The sequence below is a fragment of the Cydia strobilella genome, chromosome 5 (assembly GCF_947568885.1).
Source record: "Cydia strobilella chromosome 5, ilCydStro3.1, whole genome shotgun sequence".
Classification (NCBI taxonomy): Eukaryota; Metazoa; Arthropoda; class Insecta; order Lepidoptera; family Tortricidae; genus Cydia; species Cydia strobilella.
Genome location: NC_086045.1, coordinates 14,614,665 through 14,638,578, shown reverse-complemented (window position 1 = coordinate 14,638,578; position 23,914 = coordinate 14,614,665). Strand labels below are relative to the sequence as shown.

At 35.7% G+C, this 23,914-nt stretch overlaps 1 protein-coding gene across 2 annotated transcripts in view; it reads right to left on the bottom strand.

Annotated features, from left to right (window-relative positions):
* Positions 1–18,079: 18,079 nt before the first annotated feature.
* Positions 18,080–23,914, bottom strand: part of LOC134741447 (roundabout homolog 2-like) — a 70,961-nt gene continuing 65,126 nt past the window's right edge. For both annotated transcript variants that reach the window (XM_063674226.1, XM_063674225.1), the window contains exon 11: positions 18,080–23,477. In XM_063674226.1, coding sequence (XP_063530296.1) covers positions 22,893–23,477 — 585 coding nt within the window. In that variant the 3' untranslated portion in view covers positions 18,080–22,892. The remainder of the gene's footprint in view (positions 23,478–23,914) is intronic.

Below are 23,914 nucleotides of genomic sequence, written 5' to 3'. Positions count from 1 at the left end.
TTTTATTATTGGCATAATCGTAGCAGCGTGGGTGGACAGACGCTTTCGACAATAGAATTAATACTCAAGGGATTGCTATTTAGGGTGGATAATCCGTTTCATATAAAAACGAACAATAGCCGCACTTTTATGTAAATTAAATGAAGGGATCACATGTTCTAACGTTATCCTAGATAAGTAGGTAAGATCGATGCTTTCATTTGTAATATTGTAGTTTGAGCCACTTGCAATACCGACCATCTGTTGCACTACAAGACTAATAAATTGATTGTAATAAATTATACCTATATATACCTCAACTTAGTATTAGAATGGTTTGGTCAGTTATGTCTAGACATTTTATCTGAAAATACATAATAATCATTATTTGCTGTAATTTTCTCTATGCCACACCAGTCATTCAGGTATGATTCAGATGCGGATTTCTTTCTAACCTTTTTCGTCCGATAATGATCTCAGGTTAAGTCAACTCAACATGAATACCATTTTGCTAGAGAGCATACGTTAGCGTAGTATATATAAGCGTTAAGCCCGAAAATCGATGGGGACGTCGCTGTACCCTCTCCAGAAACTTTCTAACGACATAACCGCGTGCAATTGATATGCCCCAAGAGTAGGCCCATTGTAAAGAAAGGAAAATCCCGAGACGAAAATCTTGGGAGAGTTAGGAGACTCAAGGCAGCATCAGTATTCGAGTCGCGCCGTATCCCGGTGTCGTTGGCCCCGCCCCCCCCGCGGTAAACTCCTTCATAGTAATTCGACTTTGTTCTATAACTCAGTTTTAGTTGTTTGTCGTTTGCTGAGATTTATCAGTTTAGTGAAAATGAACTAAACGTTGAAGCGTGAAGCGGATAGTTGCGTAAACTGATTCTACAGCGAAAATGAATATAAGATAAAGTACAAGTAAGTAAGTTTCGACTTACAAGTTAGGGAAAAAATCATATTTCGATTTTTGTTTTTAGTAGTCACATTACTATATATAAATTATAAACTGAAATAGAATGTTTTTACTAAAAAAAGTGACAAAGCTTTGAACCGGGCTTGGTCACTTTTTTAAATTTTAGGGTTAAAGTATGGAAAATGTTAATAACCTCCAAGCTGTAACTATTTGTCCAGTACAAAAGTTGCTTAATAGTGTTTATAAAAGAAAACTTTGACCCAACCGGCTTTATTAACCATACTGACTCATTTAGCAATTTAGCAAATTTATCAATAGATCCGAGTGACGTGAACACACATTTCGTGGTGGTTCCATTAAACCACAGGATTGTCGTGGCCGATCCTATTGAACTCTGAATAGCGTACTACCGTACGTCGCGTTGGCATCATCAAATTGCATTGAATGGACGTTAGAGCACTCATCGAGCGTGCCCGACGTTATGAGGGTAAAAATTTGAATGGAATATACGTACAGGGAGAATTGAAAAGCAACGGTGACGCCCACTACGCTGCATGCTTCCGACCACTCGGGCTGCGGTCACAATAGATCGGCACGGACTCAATTTGATATTGAAATTGGACCTGGAACCAACGTTGATTCTTTATAGCTACCGTGGTTTGAAACAAAAAACCAATTTTACGGAATTTTACTCCATTTTTCCCAGTATGAGTAATTTTTAAAACCCAGTCCGAAATCTCTCCGCAAAGTTTTGATTAACATTCGAGTTACGCTCGCTTTTGTTTGAGATGCGCCAAATAGGATGCTAATCTCTTGCGTCGACTTTGACTTTTGACACTTTCTAAATTGCTCTAAAAGCTTATTTATTTAGTCAAATTCGTGAAGCGTTCATGTCAAGTCTGTGACGAAGCGGAGTGTTCAATGGATTCACAGTCACGGAGGGTTTGTCCCCCGAATCATGACCCTCGTGTAAATCATTAATGATGCCATCCCTCATGCGACGCCGTAATGTAGGTTACTGTGCAAACAGATCTCGGGGTGGTTGGCCTCTGGGACTGTCGCGTGGTAAGACGCCGCTCAAATGGATGATATTGCTTCATCATAATTTTATTAAAATCGTATTAAAAAACCTTCTGTGGTAAAAAAAGTCTGTGGTAGAAGTAACTAGAGTCGAAGGATAAGTAACTTTAATTTAAACAAGTTAGAATCAATTATTATTCTCACATTTTTCACAAAATTCTAACACTAGCGGAAATAGTACACACCTTCTACTTAAAAATTATATATACTAATACTAGTATAACATACGTATTTATATTTTAGTCACAGGACTTACTCGTGGTATTTTACGGATATTATCAAAATCTCAGAAGATCTCCATATGAGAAGACCCTTTTCAGAAAGATTTATCTTTTAATTATGACTATGTCCTCTTACATTATACGCAGATCCCTAAATACGATATCTTTAAGCCGCGGCCAAATTTATTGCTTACGACTATAAAAGCGGACTTAATTGGGTATAAAATATTAAAGATAATGTTGACAATAGCTAATCCCGCACCCTTTCTTGTGTGACAATAAATTAAATACACTTGTGCACTTAGAAGACGGACGCATGTTGCTACTGCCCTAATGCAATAGATGTTAGCACAAATCACTTACCCTAGTCATATCGACGCATTTTTTTTTCGAAACGATCTGACATGCAAAATGCAACCTTGTATAGTCTTATTATGATTTTATATAGTCTGTAGCGTTTTGGAGCTATTTAGCAGTCAAAATTGGGCTGTATACTTTTAGAAATAAGGTTGAAATGTGAGATAAATTTTACCGACGTGGATAACATGATGACCTACATCTCTGGAGAGAAACTAAGCAGCGTTAGGCGCATCTATAGAGAGTAATATTTATAGGGTGCACTATGCACATGACATTTTTATGTTTTCGGCGTTGTGCAGATAGTGAGATACGACCAGTGATTTTGCTTCATTAATCGCAGTACATTTTAGTGTCGAGTAACGAATGTATTTTGGATAATGGCTTACATTCTTATATTTATTTGACAAAACCATCTACTTGATTCATACGTAGCTTCCAATTTTTTTTACATATATACTTATTTGTAACCATCCACAAAAAGCAGATATATGTATAAGACCCCCTGGTATTCAATGTTTTATATATCAACATTAAATTAGTAGAAAATAGGTACTTATCTAATATAAGGGTTGTTGTTATGGATGTTATGTGTATAAATTTCTGCAAAAAAAAAAAAACATTTTTAAAAACACATTTATTGCCAGTCGGTGTGTATCTGATTCCAATTACAGTCGTAATTGGAATCAGATTATTGTGTTGTCATGTTTTATATATAGCTATGTACTTGCTAAGTTTCAAAACCATACGTATATAAGAAGTAGCGTAAAATCGACTTGCAATAAAATTTCTTAAAAAAGGAGTTGTACGAAAATATTGTGTACCTGGAAAACCCATTATGTAAGAAATGTGTAGGTCATCTGTAGCTTTCATTATCAGCTCTATGTCAACACATACACAGTCGTCACCACAAATTAGTGCAATTTTACTACAACGATTGTACGTTTCAAGCAGCACAATGGGGTTGGCCGGTCGAAATATTTATCCTATCAATCCCTAGAATTGTGTCAAAATCTTATTTTTTTAATGCCCTGGATGCCAAATCTCATAGAAAAAGGGGCAAGCTATAATGGCGCCATCTCTGCAAACCTAGTTGCCAACCCCATTGAGTACTTATCACTTTCTACTATGACAGTCTAGGACTCTTAAGTTCACTTTACCCTTAAAACTCGACTTTTATTATTATTATTTAGATACGCGATTTCAGGCCGCGTAGCCAACACGCCAATCGCTTACGCTCCGTAGCGATCGAAACGCAACTATCACTGTCGCACTAATATGGAAGAGTGATAAAGAGACACAAAGCGTTTCGTTGTCGAAGCGATACCGATTGTCACCTTGGCTAGGCCGGCAGGTCGTAAACGTGAACGCACCTGACATAAGCGGTCGCGCTCCCATAATAAATTCATATGGGAGACTGCATAAAACTGTGATGACAACGCAATGTTGTGGTGTCATCTAGCTTGAGACCGACGCTAGCAACAGGAACTCTGTAATCAAACAACGCAGCTACATTCAGATATGGATCTTTAGAATAGTCTAAAAGTCGACGTAAGGGACTGTCAAGAAAAGTACAGTTGTTGGCAATAAAGACTTTTACCAAAACATTGATTTTGTGCAAAAATATTCGTTATTACACGAGCTTTTATTTAACATGCGATATATATTGGCATTGTTCATAAACGAGCTATAATCCTCAATTAGGTATTAATTGTATGTCTTAATCTGGATTTATGTATTTGCAAGAAAGAGATAAAACATAAATTGACTAATGAAGGTTTGTAGAGATTTTTGGATAAGGGGGTATAAATTTAATTATGTATAAAAATGGTAAACCATTTTGCGATTACTATTTGATAAATTTGCAAATCATATCCGATCACTTCTTGGTATTACATTACTCATATTAGTTCAAATGCTGAACATCAATCATTAAAGCTGGGCTAGGAACTTAAATAGCTGCATTTCAGTGTTTGGATTTACTAAAATCATCGTGATTGACTAAACTAAAGAAGAGTAACGACGGTGGCTATTATAAACTTCTGTCTAAAACAAACCTAGATCAATACTTTATCTGCTATGCAGACTACAATACACAAAATACGCAACGGAAAATTTAGCTATCAAGTTTTAAGTTATTACCTATAATTAATAATTATCTTTGCTATAACATTAAAATACTATATCAACGGGACGACAAGAAATTATTGTTTAATTCTTGTCCCCTCCTCAAGTCGGGAAACGCAGCTGGCCTGCCATTGTCTGCCAAATTGCTGTTTAGATTTCACTACACTGTTATTTGCACATGCAAATCAGCATTTTGTTTTCATCTAGTCGGAACGAACTGGAAAAGAGACTAAGTTGCGATAAAACGTTGACATTTGCATAAACTATTAAGATTTTACATTGGTGCTTGTTTAATTTAGACTCGAGCGGTTTATCACGTTGAACACATACCTATAGGTACCTACACACTTTGGATTAATTGCTAGGTTGGATAGATCTGATACTTATTTATTTCATATCGGAGCCATTTTTTTTACACAAATTGAGAAAGAGGGGTAATCAGGGATACGCTTTATATCTAAAGGTAAATGATATTAGGCTGTCCCGTATCGTGTATACAGTGTGAAAAAAATTTATGGGCCCCGGAGGGAAAGTGCCTTAAAACCTTAAGTTAGCTCATTTTACTTAAAGGAAACATTATTTTATTTAAAAAAAACTGCATTCAATTTTTTTATATGAATGCTATTTATTTCTAAATGATTAGAAATGATTAAAATAATTTGATGTTTAATATGAATTACGGATGTATTAGCCTTGCACAATTCGATACCTTGATTACTCATCTTTAATTTAAGGGTTTCTTTAATTAAATACATAGTCTACAGAGTTTTCCAAACACAATTGTCTAAATCTATGCGTTTTCGTGCAAAACTGAAAAATATGCAATGTTTGGAGGGAAATGTCTTAGGTATAGAAATAAATGGTGGTCACAAAATTTGGAGTAACATAGAGGCATCATTAAAACAAGCTATTTAACCTTCTGGCAAAGTGGCAAGATTACATTGGACACACTTTTGTAAAGTATAATTTTCATAAATTAACCCCGTGTTTACGTCTTCAGGCAATCTGGAGCTTTTTTAATGATTCCCATGAATTCTCCACCTGAATTTTATATTATTATATCATGTTTTGAACAATACAAAATAAGCTATCAAACTGTGCCTTAATTTTTTATTATTTTAGGCTGTATTATATATTAAATCAGTTGAAAACTTAGTAACAGAACTTAGTGACCGACTAGGTATACCTTTGATATCCATTTCATTTTGATAGTATACTCTAAATAGATGAACATTCGGTCTTCAGTCGGTGCTCTATATTTTCAGTACAAATTCAGCCTTAAGTGCACTTTCAGTTACTCGTGTTTGCGAAGTGAATTGCTATGCACTCCATGACAACTATTTTAACATTCTAGTAGAATCTGTTTTATGGTTCATGTGGTTATGTTTTTACATTTTCCAGAATAAATTCCCAGTAGATGATGTTTCGCTCGTGATGTACTTACATAATATCGGTATGGGGTTTATATTAATGTTCACAAAACAATTTAATTTCGAAAGGATTGTAAAACACAGTTGCACAGTGGTGTAATATCTATAGCAATTTAAATAATTTGATTGATTGATTATTTCAGAACTTGCTGTAAAATCATAAGCCATAAATCATATGGATGCGGGAATGATCATATTGTGCTTAGAGACGTTAAAACAGTTTCTGTTTTTACAGTTTTTACCTATTTTTTGGCTAGTTTAAACATTCCCCGGGGTATGTTTAGGTATATAATATGCCAATTATCACAGTGGTGAAACAGGGGCCAGTTTGTTTGTTTGATAATGTGAATAAAACTAATTACACTTAATGATTTTAACGTACAACCTAAAAAAACATTTAAAATTGACAATTGCTATTAGAGCGAATTGATTGTTAGAGCGAAAAACTTTTATTAATTTTGTATAGTGTAAAAAAAATCAATAAAAGTTGCGTCCCCTAATGCAATGATGGATCGAGCCGCACTTATCTGCCGGCGACATCGCTGACCAAACACCCATTTCCACCAGTTCTTTTGTTGACGCTACACGCGTAAGCTGTACTGTGTATTAACAGCACTAAGCTAAAACGAACTGGGTAAATGGGAAACGTGTATGCAGATACAACTTTACGGCATTGGACAGGGTTTGGAGCAAAATGAAAAGAGTTTTCATCGATCATAGTTGCCGATTAAGCGTTAAGAACATTAGCTGTTGTGTAAATAGATTATGTTTTTGATGCGAAATAGTCTCCGATAAATGGTAGTTGAAATTTTAAATTCATTATATAGTTGAATTATGTGCCTATACGAGGCTTTAAATTGTGCATACCTATATAATGTTCTTTTTAAATAGGTGCATGTTTTAAAACTTCATTACTTACTAATTACAAGATAGGCATATTTCAAAAGTATGCAAAAGTTAATTTACAGACGAACTTGTAAATTACTGCAAAGAATTGCTTCTTAAGTTTGAAAACTGTACCTTCTTACATGAACTTGAAGAAGTTCAACTTCCACTTCCTTTCCCTTTCCTTCTCTCTTTAAATCCAATCTGCTTTATTTCCCCCCCCCCCCCCCTAATACAGACTTCAACCCCCGCTTCATCCCCTTTTCTCCTTAAAGGTATGGCTAATTGGTCACAAATACATAAACATTCTTTCTTTCTTACGAAAACTTAAATGGTAAAAGGCATGCCTTTTTTTAAAAACTATTGATCCCCTCTTCAAATTTCCACCCCATTTTTTACACCCTTAAGGGATGATGTCGGGGATAAAAACTATTCTATATCCTTCCCTCAACTCAGACTATCACTATACCAAATTTCATTTAAATCGGTTCAGCGGTTATTGATTGCCTATACAAATTTCCACCCCCCCCCCCTTTTCACCGCCTTACGCCGCCTTAAGGGGTGTGAGTTTTGGGATAAAAAGTATCCTATGTCCTTCCTCGGGACTAAAAGTACCCCTATCCCAAATTTCAACTAAATCGGTTCAGCGGTTTAAGCGTGAAGAGGTAACACACAGACAGACACAAACAATACTAGCTTTTGTCCGCGACTTCGTCTGCATGGAATTAGTTCCAGCAGTTAGAGCAAGAATAGCGCCTGGATAAAATCTATTGGCAATCCTTTTGAGCATAATATGCTTAATTGCTTACACCAATTAAGAGGCAATTTATTATTTTTCTTATTTCCACGCCCCTTTTCACCTCCGTCCTCCTCCAGGGATGACTTCCGACATAAAAACTATCCTATGTCCTTCCCCGGGACTCACACTATCTCTATGCCAAATTTAAACTAAATCCGTTCAGCGGTTTAAGCGTAGGTAAAGAGGTAACAGACAGACTGACAGACACACTTTCGCATTTATAATATTAGTGTGGATTAAGTATGCATTGGATATTAGTATGGATTAAGAGGATTTATTTCACATTATATTTTTTCCTTGAATTATTTTCTTACTAATGAGGTGAAAAGTTGTATGTCCCACACGGTACCAAAGTTTGCCAAACGCCTAATATTGCCAGTGTATCAGTACCAATAGTTTTTTATAACTACGGAATTTTTGGAATTACCCCAGTGACATATCCTAACAAATTTAGGATATTTCAATCTCAACTGAATTTATCTGATTACCCTCATTTTTTCAATAAATACGGTAAAGTTGTCATGTTATTACAGTTTTAGTACGTAGTGGCCGAGAACTGGGGGTGGCCGGTAAACCGGCTAAACTACCCTATACCTTACACATTTGGGTGTATAATTCTTCTTCTAGGCATGTTCATCGCTATAAATTTGAATAACGATTACCATGGCTAAAATACGTCATCGAACTTTCGTAGATGAATTATTTCCCTATGTATTTCCGTGTCAAGGCGCTATAGGGCCCTTGTGACGAATGCTTCCCCAACAGCTGTAGGCACGTTGGAAAGACGAAGTGTCCTATATTTATTGGCGTCTCGCACGCAGTGTCAGCTGTGATGAAGTGTGCGTTGGTGTCGCGTGTTCTAGTATCAAATTTAGGGGCCTTGGATATATGTACAATGACAAATTTTAATGTCGGTAAGCTCTGTCGGCGCCTATGGCCTTTTTTTAAGCTAAATCCTTAATAAAATCTGATTTTGTATACAATACGTAAAAGTTTCGGAGTGACATAACAGAGAGGATTTACGAAAAAAAATCGTTTTTGTCCTATGACGCTAGTTTATTTCGCGTTCAAAACTTCGAAAAATGTTTTACCAGCAAAATCAAATACTATGTACTCGTATATGTCTTCCCAGATAGTTTAGAAAAGTCTTTGAACATTGGTCGTTTATAACAGAATGCTAAATGTTAGCTAACCATTGATATACCTATGTGTCAGTAACAGTATACTCTGAGAACATGAGTGCTAAATGCTTCGACTAAAATCTCTTCCGTATTTTCTTAATTCTACGAGCACTACGTTACTGTCACAAATGGGTAAAACTTTTTACAAGTGCTTAGTACTGTGACTGTAAGAGGTTTTAAATTGTACACGCTATTGTCTCACACTGTCATGGTAGACAAAATTAATCGAAACGCAAGTCGAAATAATAATGAATATTAAAATTAAGTATCCATAATTTCACAGGCCTATTTAAACTTACGTTTTGTCATCGCAATGATGATGCCTAAATGATGTCTATTTGTTATCAGCATGTACGGACTAGTATGAGCGAAATGCACGCGCGAATAAATGTTATCGTTTTGATATCATTTTGATGTGGCGCGCGTACCTCGCTCGCTCTAACCTTTTGGTCTGTGCCTCATCCCGTTACAGATTTAATCGTATGCAACATAGTATAAATCTGTTTCCAAGTCGAAACAAGTTAAATTTTACCTCTAAGTGAATTTGTCAGATGTCCTCATATTTCAGAGCCGTCGGAAACTTTAATGCCAACAAGTTTGTGAGTAATAGGGGCTTGTTGTCGACACCGCGGGTTTAATCTGTCGCCTGCAACAAAATCTAACCATTTACTGTGGTGTCGCCAGAACTTTGCATTTCAACTTTGAAATTGGCGCAATTTTTTAAAAGCTAAATAATTATGGGATTGCGTTACTGCTAATTTTGCGCGCATACTGCTAAGTTTGTAGAAGATACCTAGATTTGTAGCTGTCGTATACCTACTTATACGGCTACCTACTTCATTTTAAATGTCAACTAGGACCTGTAAGGCTATTTTACTCAGATATTAAAAATATATCGTCAATTCGCAATTCGTGATCACTAATACATGCTTCGTCAAGTGGACACAAAAAAACAGCTACAGGCTTCATCAAATGAATTATATATTCCGCAACAGGCTTTGTCAATCTTAACCACTAAATTAAAATAGGTGCCACCCCGGACCGCACAGTAATGCCGCGTTGAATTGCCAACGAGATCTCTTGGACTGTTTTAGTTTGGATGATTGTCAATCTATCACACAAGTTTGACTGAGAGGATATCTGAATAAAACAGATTTGGATGACATTTTATTCGAAAATAGTGTGTAATCTACAATTTAAACTACAGGATATTTTTGATTACTGATTTCACCCCTTGAAAGAGGGGGAGAGGAGGCTTCAAATTGGATATAAACAACGTTGTAGATGGACAAAACCGCGGGCAGAGGCTAATAATATATAAATACACGTCATTCCATTAAGAGTTAGGTATTACGTCCCTTCTGGAAAGTCCATTAGAAAACCGCAGGCCGGACAATTAAAGCGCCCTTACTTACATACGAGTGCATCACGCCTCACGCCTGCAGCTCGCGATAACGACCAACGTGATTCAACTTAATTCTCTCAATTCAGGTCATTGTCAACTGTAACGTCCTTATAAATCGGCGACGATTGCCCAAATTTAATTAAGACAACCCTTCTAGCAAAATGGGTTCTAAACTCAGCACATGGGGCCAGAGTTTTGTAATTTTATTAATGACGTAATAACAGTTCTGTCAGACGCATGTGCACATGAGCGATAGTGGAGCCGTTAGTTCGGACGGGTTAATATTGGGGGTCGGATTGGGGATTATCTATGGGATACACGGCTGGTACGGTTGTCATAATGGTCACGGTCTTTGCAGGACGTGCGCTCCACTGGTTTGCTACGTCGCCTAGTTTATTAAAGGACAATACTGATGAATGTGATTTTTTTTGCAACATCGTCTAGTTTATTATAGGACAATACTGATGAACGTGAAAAATTTCAGATTTACTTTATCGAGCTAACATTTATCCACAATTTATTATTTTTATTTAAGCGTGGAACACATTTAGCTAAGCCCTATTTGAACAGTGCAACTTAGCCCGTAAAGAAGTCATCATAGTCCTCGGGACCTCATCCAAATACTTTTACTTTTACCTCTATCGCGCTCCGTTGGGAACGAAATGATTACCTAGGGATAAAAATCCTATATTAATCCAGTTATCTATGTTGAATATAGTGTGCCAATTTCATATCAAATTATACCTATATGTTCAGCCATTTCTTTGTGATTGAATAACAAGCATGGAAACGTCCACTTTTAAAATATATGTAAGTAGGATTACATTATCAATTTATTTCAACATATTATATTATACCAGAGGCGACAAGAGTGTAAAGGGGCCCATTGACTATCAGTCCGCCGGACGATATCGGCCTGTCAGTTGTTCGGAACTGTCAAACTGACAGGCCGATATCGTCCGGCGGACTGATAGTCAGTGGGCCCCTTAACGACCGTTCTGGCAAGAGGGTTACGACAAAGAAAAATTATGCCAGACATTCTAAAACCTTATATCAAATCAGGGATTATTAACAGAAAATGGCATGTGCATCCTATGAATGGATTAAACTATTAAAAGTAGCGTAAGATATCCGGTAGAGATCGAGACGGAGGGTGCGATATTAAAAGGTTCAGAAGCGTTAGTCCTGAAAAGCCTCTGAACCTCGCTCACTTAAGCACAGTATTAAGGGCACTCGCCGTATAATATCGCTGCCTTTTACCTCTACGACGGATGTGAAGCACGTTATAACACGTCCTGCTAATTTTCTAGTTTTACCGTTGGATGTGAAGGGGGGTAGGGATTTTAAAGATAAGTGGTCTGGTTAGTTACCTACTTAAGATAAGGGCAAATTGGATTATCGCACTCACTAGTCAGTATAACATAATTTATGTTATATTACTAAATAAAGAACAAAGCTTGATCTAATTAATTTATTGGGTACGTCTTGAATAATTTAAGATGTTAAATACTTAGTAGTATTGGTAGGTATCTACATAGGTACTTCTGTAAAAAAATAACCAGTAAATTCGATCATAAAATCATCAGTCGATTATTTTATTAATTAATAACTCGATTAGATTGATATGTCGTTCCGATTATAAAAATAAAACAAACCTGACATAAACCCGCTCAAGGCGCTCACGTTTCGGCAAAATGACCATTAATTAAACGTCAAATGATCCAAATTAACCGAAAGCCACTCATGCCGCATCAGCGGGGCTTAGAAAAGCTTTTATCGAAATTGACTCGAAAAACACCACACCTTTGCTGTCGAAATCATATTTGAAGCAATTATCGGGAACAAAACTCCCCGATGGCGACGCAACTTAATTTACCAATTAAGTCCTAATTGAATTATATCCGTCAAGCCGGAGTGGACAGCGACCCTTTCAAAATATTGGTCTGAATTTTTGCACAGGAATTTTGTCATGATTTTTAGTATACGAAGCCTATATTTTATTTTATTTGAATTTTTCGTAAAATAGGTTTAGACGCTGTTCGTTACAATAATAACATTGCTTTTCTATTCCGCCGAATATAACATGTTACTCAATTAGTTACACACCCCCGTTAACCCGTTATACTTAATAAATTGATGCTATCACTCTCCCACCACAAAAAGAAATAGGAACGACCACTTAAAAAACCTCCACTAATACTCGACACATGTTTCGTTTCTCTAAGAGGCATCCTCGGAAGTCGGCAGATACTGTGGATGTTGGTGCTCTGACGTCCGCGAAAGGAATCAAGGGATCCTTTTAATTCAATATTACTATTTATTATATAATTGTATTAGTACTGGCAGGTTTCCGAAACTCGACGACTAGCACCTATTTCGCTTAGTTTTTACTATATCTGCAAAGTATGTATAATGTCATTCAGTATCACTGCTCATTTATAAATTAATAAAAAAACTCTAACTTAAAAAATAGGTAACGTTTTCTGCAATTCAAAAAGTCGTAATAAGAGATGAGTTTTCGTTATACAACTAATTTAACTAACTATCCAACTTAACTTTTATTTATTCCTAAATATCTTCACAGTAGTGCTACTTGCCCGTTTTGGTATTCAACATTTTCGGAACAATGAAGGGAAAAATAATGATATAAAAATACAAACCAAAAATAACACCCAGAATTATATTATTTGATTTAAAAAAAGGTCTCATTTTGTAGCAGGGTGTAACTCTGAGCAGCGAGCTAGTACAATTTTGTCCTATCCAAATACAGGCTCATTTTATTTGTCCCTCTCTAGGGAGCAAAAAAAAAGTAATAAGTCGTAACTTTTGCGTGACGCATAATTCCGAGAGGTCGATCGGTTAACTTTTAAAGCTCATTAAAGTAGATGGTTCATTCAGTCGGTCTAAATTTTCAGGCGGAAAATTAAAACGACACCCCGGGCGGCTCGCGTCCTTCATGCGCCTCACATTCACTGCCGTTGACACAAATAACAGCAGGTTTATCCACAGAATAAATAATAGTACTACCGTACAGAAAGGAAACTTCCTACAAAACCGAAGTTTGACAGCGATTCAGGGATGAATCATGCTGTCTCTTTTAATGTATGGCACTATCCCTTTCGGCTATTTAGGGTTGTCAAAATTCAGGTCTCTTATCAGGGTTCAGGGATCTTATCTGTGGTCGTGCACGCAAAAGGATGTCAAGTTCTGCCAACCCTAATAATTGCTCGGAGCAATGCTGAGCCGAACGGAGCCGAAAATGCCCGAAAGGAGGAGTCTCGCACCCCTCGTACTAGAGGCTGTTAAATATACTGCAGAGTGCAGCTTAAGATGATAGTTGATGACCACTTCTCGATACAAACGTAGGTAGTCCTCATTCTCCTCACTGCAGGGTATAACTTTATAGAAAAAATTGTATGCAATTGATGATGCGCTATGATGTATTTGTTTGATTTTTTCGATTTTGTAATTATTATAAGAATTAGAAGCTTTTTTAAGTTGGTATGGAATTTGTTTTTCTCTCAAACGAAGAGGTATAGTATTTATACGGTAAATATACAATAAATTGTATACAAATAGCATCCATCCAGGAAGGATGGGGACTAAGTGTGTATGGAGAAGCGGTCGTCCATTATCGTCTTAAACTACACTATTACACTAACAAAGTATACTATACTTTCTTATGATTAGAAAATTATAAACCTTAGTATAATTTTCATGACCGTTTTAAATATGTTAGTAGTTTAGTCTTTTAAAAACATTTAATTTAGCTTGCAATGTTCGCAGGTACGAGTGTATAAGGTCAGTTGGGGCAAGTGCACCCAAAGGGCAACTACGACTTTTCTGAAACACACAGGCATATTCTGATTTCAATGCAGGTTAAGAATTAGATCTGGATTAAATAAAATCAGAATAAACCTGACAGCCGCAACTAAAGTGGAAGGGTGTCTAAACGAAGCCATAAATTATTGGAACATAGATTGGCAAACCAAGTAAACCATGATTCTGAATACACTGTAGCTACTAAACATGGCTTGTTTAGTAAGAATAAATATTTCAGTTTAGAGAAATAAAAACTAAATTTTGATACCATTGCATGAGGCAAATAGCGCTCTAAGCACACGAGTTCACTAATGGCCTGACCTACTGCAGTTTTTGCATGTGCGCTCTACACCGTCCATTGAAAATATGCAGAACTAGGACGTAAGAGAAAAACTTCCCGTGCTTTTATACGTTAACTTGGTTTTAAAAAAAGTTTATCGGTTTCACGGATATGAGCTTCAAGCTTTTTTAAATGCACTTTTTGGTTCAGCCAGTGCGCTGCTGCTCCAGGCATATTTGCAAATTTCAGAAATTGTGCATGCATATTTAACTTTACAATAAAAGGATTCTTTGATAGTTATAAGTAGCCCCTGCGAGTTAAATGTGTACTTATTTTAGATTTAATCTAATTTTGTACTAGTTTTTTGCTCCTAGTAAAAATAGTGAAGTGACCTAACAGGGGGGTTTTGTTGCTCTATATACTTTTTTCTGTGGCGAGTTGTACTAAGACCATAAACTACTTCTTCTTCTTCGGGTTCTAGATAAAACTTCAATCAACGTCAAGTACCTATCGAACTGTCATAGTTTAGCTCAATCATATTTATTACAGAAAAAGTTTGTGTAAAGCCATAGATGGTAGATTATAAATATTTTTTATTTATTTATTTGAGCCTTTTATTTCTTTAATAATACATTACAATACATTTAAATTATACAATTCATTTCTATCAGTTATATTAATACCTATATACATATTGATAATATTTTTAAATTTCATTATATGGAAATTATAATTATTATTAGCATAAAAAGTAGTTTTATTTTATTTTATTTTATTAAAGACCTCTCGAGGAGTATAGGCCTCCTCCATTTCTCTCCATTTTTTCCTATTTTGGGCTTCTTTGGCCAGTGGTCGTTTGAAGTTCGTCCGCCCATCTTTCTAAAGGGTGACCTCTTTTTATTATAAGCATAGGAACCTATAAATTAAAACAAAGTTGGTAGATATGTATGCGACACACAGCTCGCTATCGCACTCAATAGGCTTCGAAATTAAATTCAAACGGCAAATGAGTGAGCATCGGCTTTGTTTACCCCACCCAATTTACGAGGATGCAATTCATAAAGCGAATCTCGACTCGACAGACGACGTAAGTACGTTATTGGCGGGTATTTAGCAGGTCTGCGGTCCGGACTGCCGACAGATGATAACGTGTATTGGGCTGGTTTGAATTGAAACTCTACATAACACAGCAGCATCCTGTTTCAATACAGGATGGCGGTTTTTTTGTGCTGCTTCTTACAGCCGATGAGTGTTTTGTATGTATCTTCTATTTAGATACATTGTATAATATTGTATTTTAAAACACGGGCAGGTTCCTGCAACTCTACGACTGGCGCCTATTTTGCGTGACGGGGGTGGAGGGTAGGCTAGTCCAACCAGCCCAACTCTTCAAGGAATACTATCAAAACTTTGATGTTGAGTATGACCTCGGGGAGATCTCTCAGAGATCCGAGTTTTGCCTTATACGGAGCAACTCCGCTGCATTCCAGCACCACGTGATAGGCCGTATCTTCTGTCTCCATCCAGGCATGCACCCTTGGCATAGGGGACTATCCATAACATCTGATAAAAAATGTTTGTTAAATGGTCCATGACCACTTATGACACTGGTTATTATGAAATATCTCCGTTAGTCGCTCGTGGCATTCACGTATGAGTTCTGTACCCCTAGTGGTGTAAATTTCATTCGATAGCGTGACAAGCGTTTGCGTTGTATCTATTTTTGTATGGAATTTTGAACAGCGCGCCTAGCGGGACGTTTTGGAAACTCGAAATCCTATACAAAATGACAATTAACGCGTACGTCACGTCACGCTATCGAATGAAATTTACACTAGGGGTACTGATGTAGCTATATTATGACTTTTTAAGTATGCGGATGGAGGATAGTACTACTTTTCCTTGCAGTGATGGCAGCCGCCGAATTGATGATGGCCATGCATTATGATATGAACAGACGAAGTGAATTTTGCTCATAATTATCTCAACTGCATACAAACATTCAGCCAAGCAATACCCAGAATACCCTGCATAAATTGTCCATTTCAATCACTGCTTGACTGGCGAAATCTGGTAATAATGTTACCAGACTTCGCTAGGTAATAGTTAACGTTAGATATTTTAATATTGCCTTAATTTTCTAATAGCTTCATTTTCTTGGATGCAAATTTCACGTAATTCTGTCAGGTGAGCCATTACCTGAATGAACTAACATTGAATTCTAATAATCTTTTCAAAAGTTTGAAAAGCAAGTAAATATGATTATTTTCAGAGTGGTTCTACCCGTTTGAATTTGTTATTAACACGACAGACTGATAGGGAAAATCTACAAGATTCCTTGTTAACCCTTGGGTAAAAAAATCATATTTCTTACTAGTTTTCATGAAAGTCATACCGATAGGTATATATATCATTAATAGTACATTTCGATGCTAGTTCGGAAAGTATGTCATTACTTCACGAGTACCGAGATATCTTGTCACGAGCCGTAGGCGAGTGGCAAGACTCGGGACGAGTGAAGAATGACATTTCCGCACGTGTATCGAACGACGTTTTTTAATACAGTTGCGAAAAAATAAGAAAAGCAACAAGGAACGGAATCCGAAACTTTTATATTATTAATTCTGTGACATCATTGACATTGACATTATGAAGAAGTGTTTTTCTAGCTTTTATTCGACTAGAATTGATTTTGTTATTAGTATTGAACCCACTTCAATGAAAGTTTTTTGTAAGAAACAATTGTAAATATTAAAACATTGTACTATTATTACCTAAATATCGTTATTTATGATTATTTGTGTATCGTATATTTATAAAAACAATATCGAATGTTGCCTTTGGAAACTTAAAACATTCTTGCAATAAGAAAATACGCCTCTTCTTTGACAGGCGTTCCGTTCCATTCAGACAACTTATTAAGAACGGTTTTTCAACATTAAACTTATAAAGATGAAGAGGTAAGTAATAATAGTTATTTACGATACAAGTGCGGAAAAGAGGAAATTCGAAGCAAGTGGCGATAAATTAAAACACGACCGCATGGAGTGTTTTAAATCGACGCGAGTTGCGAATTACCTATTCGCACGTGTATCGTACAACGTTTTACAGTACATATGGCCCTTTAAACTTTCGACATATGCACGAAAAGTGCTCTTTACGCACTAGTGCGAGAAAGTAGCACCATATGTACTGTAAAAATCTTTACGCAGGTGTGCAACTAGGAGTAAACAGCGGGTAGAAATGGGCAAGTATTTTCTTGGGGCGAGTGATTTCTCATAAAAAAGTACGCGTCGACAACGGGGTGATCAGGGCTTAATAGGTATATGTATATGAATTTCTTTGATTCACACGGTATCTTTAATTGACGGACAGATATCTGCGTGTGTGCGAGGAAATAGTCGACCAATCGCCGCTGGTCGAACAACTGTTGGACTCAAGTCAAAATTACCAGACTAAACTCGTACACTATACCACTTGTCAACAACATACAAAAATATCAACGAAAAACAGGAAATTCTCATATCCGACCACAAGTATGGCAGTGTTCTACAGTGCACCGGTCCTAAGGAGCATGGTCAATTAAAGGCCAAGTATTATTAGTTCAAATTATTTTATTAAAATAGGTATACAAAGACCATTACAAAAATTAAAATTCATCTCAAGATAACGTGTTCGCACATCTATTCCTTAGAGTGGTCTTTAAGCGTAAAAATAACTTTTTCAGTTTTATTCCAGTTGACTTAAAAGGTTTGAAATCATGTACTAGACACCTTGCTATAAATTACAATTCTAATACATAGTAGTTCCTATACCTCAAACCTATTAAAATTAGGTCATGTTTGATAAATAGATATATGAGTTGTGAGGTATAAATATGTCTTTAAATGTCATGACATAAGGCTACGTAAGATGCACAATATAGGTATGTATGAGTACTTAACGTTGACTATTTATTAACAAGGAGCTGCGTACTCTATAAACAACTATTTTCAACAGTCAGGGGTCGTGAATAGGTAGTAGGCGATAAAAGTAGTACCTACTCGTATGTATTTTAGCACAGCACATTTAGAACATACATTTAAAAATGACAATGTGACCAATTACAAATTGTATTTCACAATGCACAAATTGTAATTTATTTATTACCTACTGTATAAATCAGAACAGCACAGCACAAGTTTTTGTGCAGGTTTTGAAGTGTGAAAATGATCCAGAAATTACACTGGAAAACTGTATATATATACAATGTGTATGGAAAGCTATCGTGAAGCTGTTAACTTTAACGTAACAAACGGCTCAAAAATATTATAATGTCTAATGTACACATATTTTTGAAACTTTGGGAATGTATATATAGTTATGCCCTTGACTGTACATATTCCTATTTTTTTCTTAACCATTTTTAAATACACCATGTTCTTAAGCTACCGAATCACTTTTTTACACGTCTGACCGGTATTTGGACAAATAATTTTTAATTAACCAAGTGCGGCTTTGTATGGCGAAAAAAAAACATAAAAGGGGTACAAATTAAAAACGATTGAGAAAAAAGTAAATATATATTTACATAGGTGTGGAGGGTAATATGTCGATAAAATGTATCGTACTATACGTGGTTAACGGCTCTATCATAGCTGTCCAAACACATTGTATGTATTTTTTTATTAATGTACCTACTTATAACGTATGTGTATGTTCTAAAGTATGTTTCTCTATCCCAAATACTAAGTTTAACAGGTCGATAAGTCAATTAAAAATAATGTGACATCTAATTGATTTATTTATCCGCAAATGACAGCTACTAAAGTGCTCTGAAACAGACCCAGTCAGGAATTAAACTATTTAAGAAACGTGCAAGACACGAATATTCTATCTATTTAGTATTTGGGATATAGAGATAAAGCTTATAATTCTGTATAATTAAACATCGCTCCTAATTTGCACACTTTTTTTACGAAAAAAAGTAGGTAGGTTCTTATTTATTAAAATGGAGCTAGCCCTGTAACGATTTCACGCAATTCATAAAATAGGAACTAGAAATATAAATTGTATATACTCGTACGTGTCCAAATTATACTTTGTTAGTTTTTACTAAAAAAGCAAGGTATCGTAGTTTTAAAACGTACTAAATAACCAATGGGCTACTATATAACACATACAATTCGGAATACCGTAAAATGGGGTGAGTAGGTTTCGCGGGGAGAGTTGGGTTATGGATGGGGAGAGAAGGTTTGAAAGGGGGTGAGATGGGTTTTTAGGGCTACTGCTACAAAAATAATATTTTCCAATTTAAAATGGAGCTATAGTAATCCTCATAATAAAAAAATCGATCCAACAATCTTACAAAATCACCTTTGTATGAAAACCCATCTCACCCCAATTACGAGGGACTACTGGGTGAGGTGGATTTTCTTGTTTAACGTCAAAGTTATGAAATGGAACTACCCAAAATAAAAAACAAACGTCCGGAACACTTATTATATACACCATTCAGTTTGCATTTGTAAAGATTAAATGTTATCGAGGTTTGAATTACAGTTTTGCTCCTACTCATCCAATTTTACGGTACTACGTTATTTTCTTTTTCGTAATTTTCTTTAAAAAAAATAACGATTATTCTATTGCCGTTGTGACAATAAGGTAATAAGTGAAATACCATGAAATATTGCTAAAATACTTCTTTAAAAAATACGCACAGATAAGAGTAGGTGCCTAACCTAAAAAAAATCTCGGTATCTGAGATATAAATATATTTTTATGTATTTCGAAACCGTCCGTTTATTAAAAAAAAATATCAGTCACACAATTAACTTAATAAGCTGGCAAAATAATTTTCACCACTCCGGCTGGTAAAGGCTACCTGTCTTGAATGTTCAAAAACGGATAAGAAAGTTGCATTTTATCCACATGTGGGGCAAAGTAATCAAATGCAAATTTTGAGTTGTTTATAAGAAAACCACTCAAAATTTTTGGTTGGTAGAATTGACTTTTAAATGATTTTGAATGATAAATATTTAATACCATTCATTTTGAACTAATTTGCTTTGATTTTGTTTCATATTTTACAGTTAATTTTGTATTTCACTCGGTGGCAAAATTTGTTTAATTTATTTGTTTGTTTAATTTGTGTCTTGAAACCCTCGCAACGTTCAAGATTCCATTTTTCGAACCACTAGCGTAGCGAGTCAATTTTAAAATCTTTTGCTTGCTCGGGTATCAATTAACATATTAGCACGAGAGGTTAAACAACAACTTTGTCCCCTTGTAAATAACTATTACTAAGTGCTTATTAAATACCTACTTATTATCTGTCGTTTCGTTTCATACACGTAGTTGACGTAGTCCATTGGTTCTTTAATTTGTTGTATCAAATAATATTTACAATTTACACTTATGAATGGAGCAATAATAACAGTGAAGAACATACAGATATCAAGTCATAATTATTGTATAGGCGATATTTTTATTTACAAAAATTGAATACAAAAGGACGTTTTCACAATCAAGTGGAAATGTGTTAATTGTGCATTTGAATGAATAAAGTTAACACTTTATAAACTTAGACCTACATATTTATTTTATTTCAGAGCCATCTCGTTATTGTGAATACGTCCTAATTTATAACATGTTTAACAATTAGTTCAACTAAGTAATACAAATGATATGCAGGTACATATACTACTTGTGCTAAGTACAGTTCGCAACAAAAGTAAATACCATCGCTTTCGGCCATTTGAGTCAGGGACTAAGGTATAAATTAATTGGGTAGCTAGATTTCTTTCGCAATAGCTCAGAGTAGATAGGTAATTAATTATGTTTACCTTTGTTGCCTACTGTACTCTTATAAAATGATTATACATGTAATAATCATGAATATCACATAATTTACGTAGATTATCATCTTTACGTTTGTAAAAAGCTTCATTTGAATTTTATTTCACAACTCCAATGTTTCTTTAAGGTAATTTTATATTACAAAAGTTTTTATGGCACAAGTTTTACAACTAATAGAGGTATTAAAATAAACTTGCTAAACTTACAGCATATTTAAAACCAAATAAATGTGTCATTTTAAAAACGCTACAAATGTAATAAAATGTAGTGTTTCGAAATGTTTAGATATAGGAAAGAAAATCTACATGTGTAACTATATTAGCGGACTCATTATTAATAGTATATTTTCTACAATATATCAACGTTACTTCAAGTTATTGCCAAGCGATAGTTTTGTATTCTGGTTCTAAATTTAGTAATACTTAAACTAATGATATCGTGGGTACAAATTCGTTTATTGATATTCAGACGGACATATCAATTGAATAATATCAATTCCAATAACACAATCATTATAAAAATTGGCCCAGTCATCTTTAGCCTAAAAATGGGGTCAACTTTTAGCCTAAAAATGGGGTCAACTTCGGAATGAGAGATAATAAGCTGAAAATTCGTATAGGTACACGTTCATTATGACGTTTTTAACCTTTTGGACGCCAATGACCGATATTATATACGCACCGTAGGCGTAAGTTCAACGCCAAAGACCGATTAATCGGTCATAGACCACAGAGCAACATTAGACCTACATGCATATGCATAAAATTGGCGTCTGGATGACTGCTTTTGTGTTTGACACGGCTGCGCGTTCTGCGCCTACTATCTTAAAAACGCTTGAGTTCATGAAAAAATGTTCGGAACATAACTTGTTGCAAAATTTTATGATCTACAATTCTTGCCTAGATAAGATGCCGTAATGAAGGTGTATAGTGTATACGAGTATTCAGCTTCTTATTTCTCATTACTATGAAGCCCTTAATTTGACTGCTGGGTTTAATATAACGATGTCAGTTGAAAACCAAAAATTTCTAGTAACTCAAAGTGTCACTATTCTTAGAATCCTCGCATCTTGGTACTGAATGAGTACTGTGATTTGAGTCTGATTTAAGTATTTGTTACTTAGTGAAAAGGGTTGGTTCTCAACTGATAATGTAGGTCTAACGTGTTATCATCAAAGTAATAATAGATCTCTCGTGCTAACTAAACACACATAGTATAATATTATATTATATACATTATTTACAATTGTATTTATTATTTACAAACGACTAGGCGTAGTTTATAATTTATAAAATAACTACTTTAAATTAATATAAACTCTCGAAAACACGCAGCTATGTATTCTGCGTCGTAAAATTAGGCAGTCGAAATATTTAGTAGGCCAATCTCGATAGTATACGGTCATAAGTTCTTAACACTATTCACCTTAAAACATTCATTCATTTTTCAACAGTCTGTAATACACCATTAGGAAGAATGTGATCTCTCTTAGTGGAATCACTACACTTAATTTAAGGTCGGTCTACACGTCCGTTTGGCACAAGTCGCCGAAAACCGGCAGGGCGTGATACTACCGGGTCACGGAGTCCGCCCGCGGGTGTGGAGGCAGAGGAGGGTGCGCTGGCGCAAGAGAGTTCTGCGAGACGCCGTTCGTCGAGGCTTGGCCGTGACGGAACGATGTCAGACGCGCCAGCGTCCTGGTACTCTCGTTGTCAAAATTAGGTCTCTCGTACTGATGCTGAGGTCTTTGTCTTTGAGACTGCATTGCTTGTAGCTCATCATAACCACCGTCTTCGGGATATGACTCGTCATCTGACTCATCTCCTCCGAATGCTCTGTAAGTAGTTTCAGTTTCTGAATTTTTCCTAGAGCTGACGTAGGTACGGCCGATGAGTGACTGTGTAACTTCAGACTTTTGGTTTTTATCTCCCTTTCTCTCATCTAAACTCTGATTGTAACGTAGTTGGGCTTTCTGCGTTTTATCCATTGATGGTAAATCGTAGAACTTCAATACGTTTGGATGACCTTGGAAGTATTTTTCGCTGTACACATTTCTATTATAATAACCTCCATTACTGGCTGGATACAGTTCTTCATCTGGAGCATATCGATTATCGAAGTTATCTATATTTTTGCCACCTGGCGGAAACCAGCCCTGCAGAAAAAAAAACAATTATGACGGTGGTAAGATACATTAACCTACATTATTAAATGAATTGTATACAGGAAAATTTAACTTAAAGTAGCGCTGAACTTCGCGCTACTATTAGCTAACATTACTTCATAGTGTCGAGAGTACTTTTTTAGGGTTCCGTACCCAAAAGGTAAAAACGGGACCCTATTACTAAGACTCCGCTGTCCGTCTGTCCGTCTGTCACCAGGCTGTATCTCATGAACCGTGATAGCTAGACAGTTGAAATTTTCACAGATGGTGTATTTCTGTTGCCGCTATAACAACAAATACTAAAAACAGAATAAAATGAATATTTAAGGGGGTCTCCCATACAACAAACGTGATTTGCGTAATGGTACGGAACCCTTCGTGCGCGAGTCCGACTCGCACTTGGCCGGTTTTTTATCTTTAAGATGACT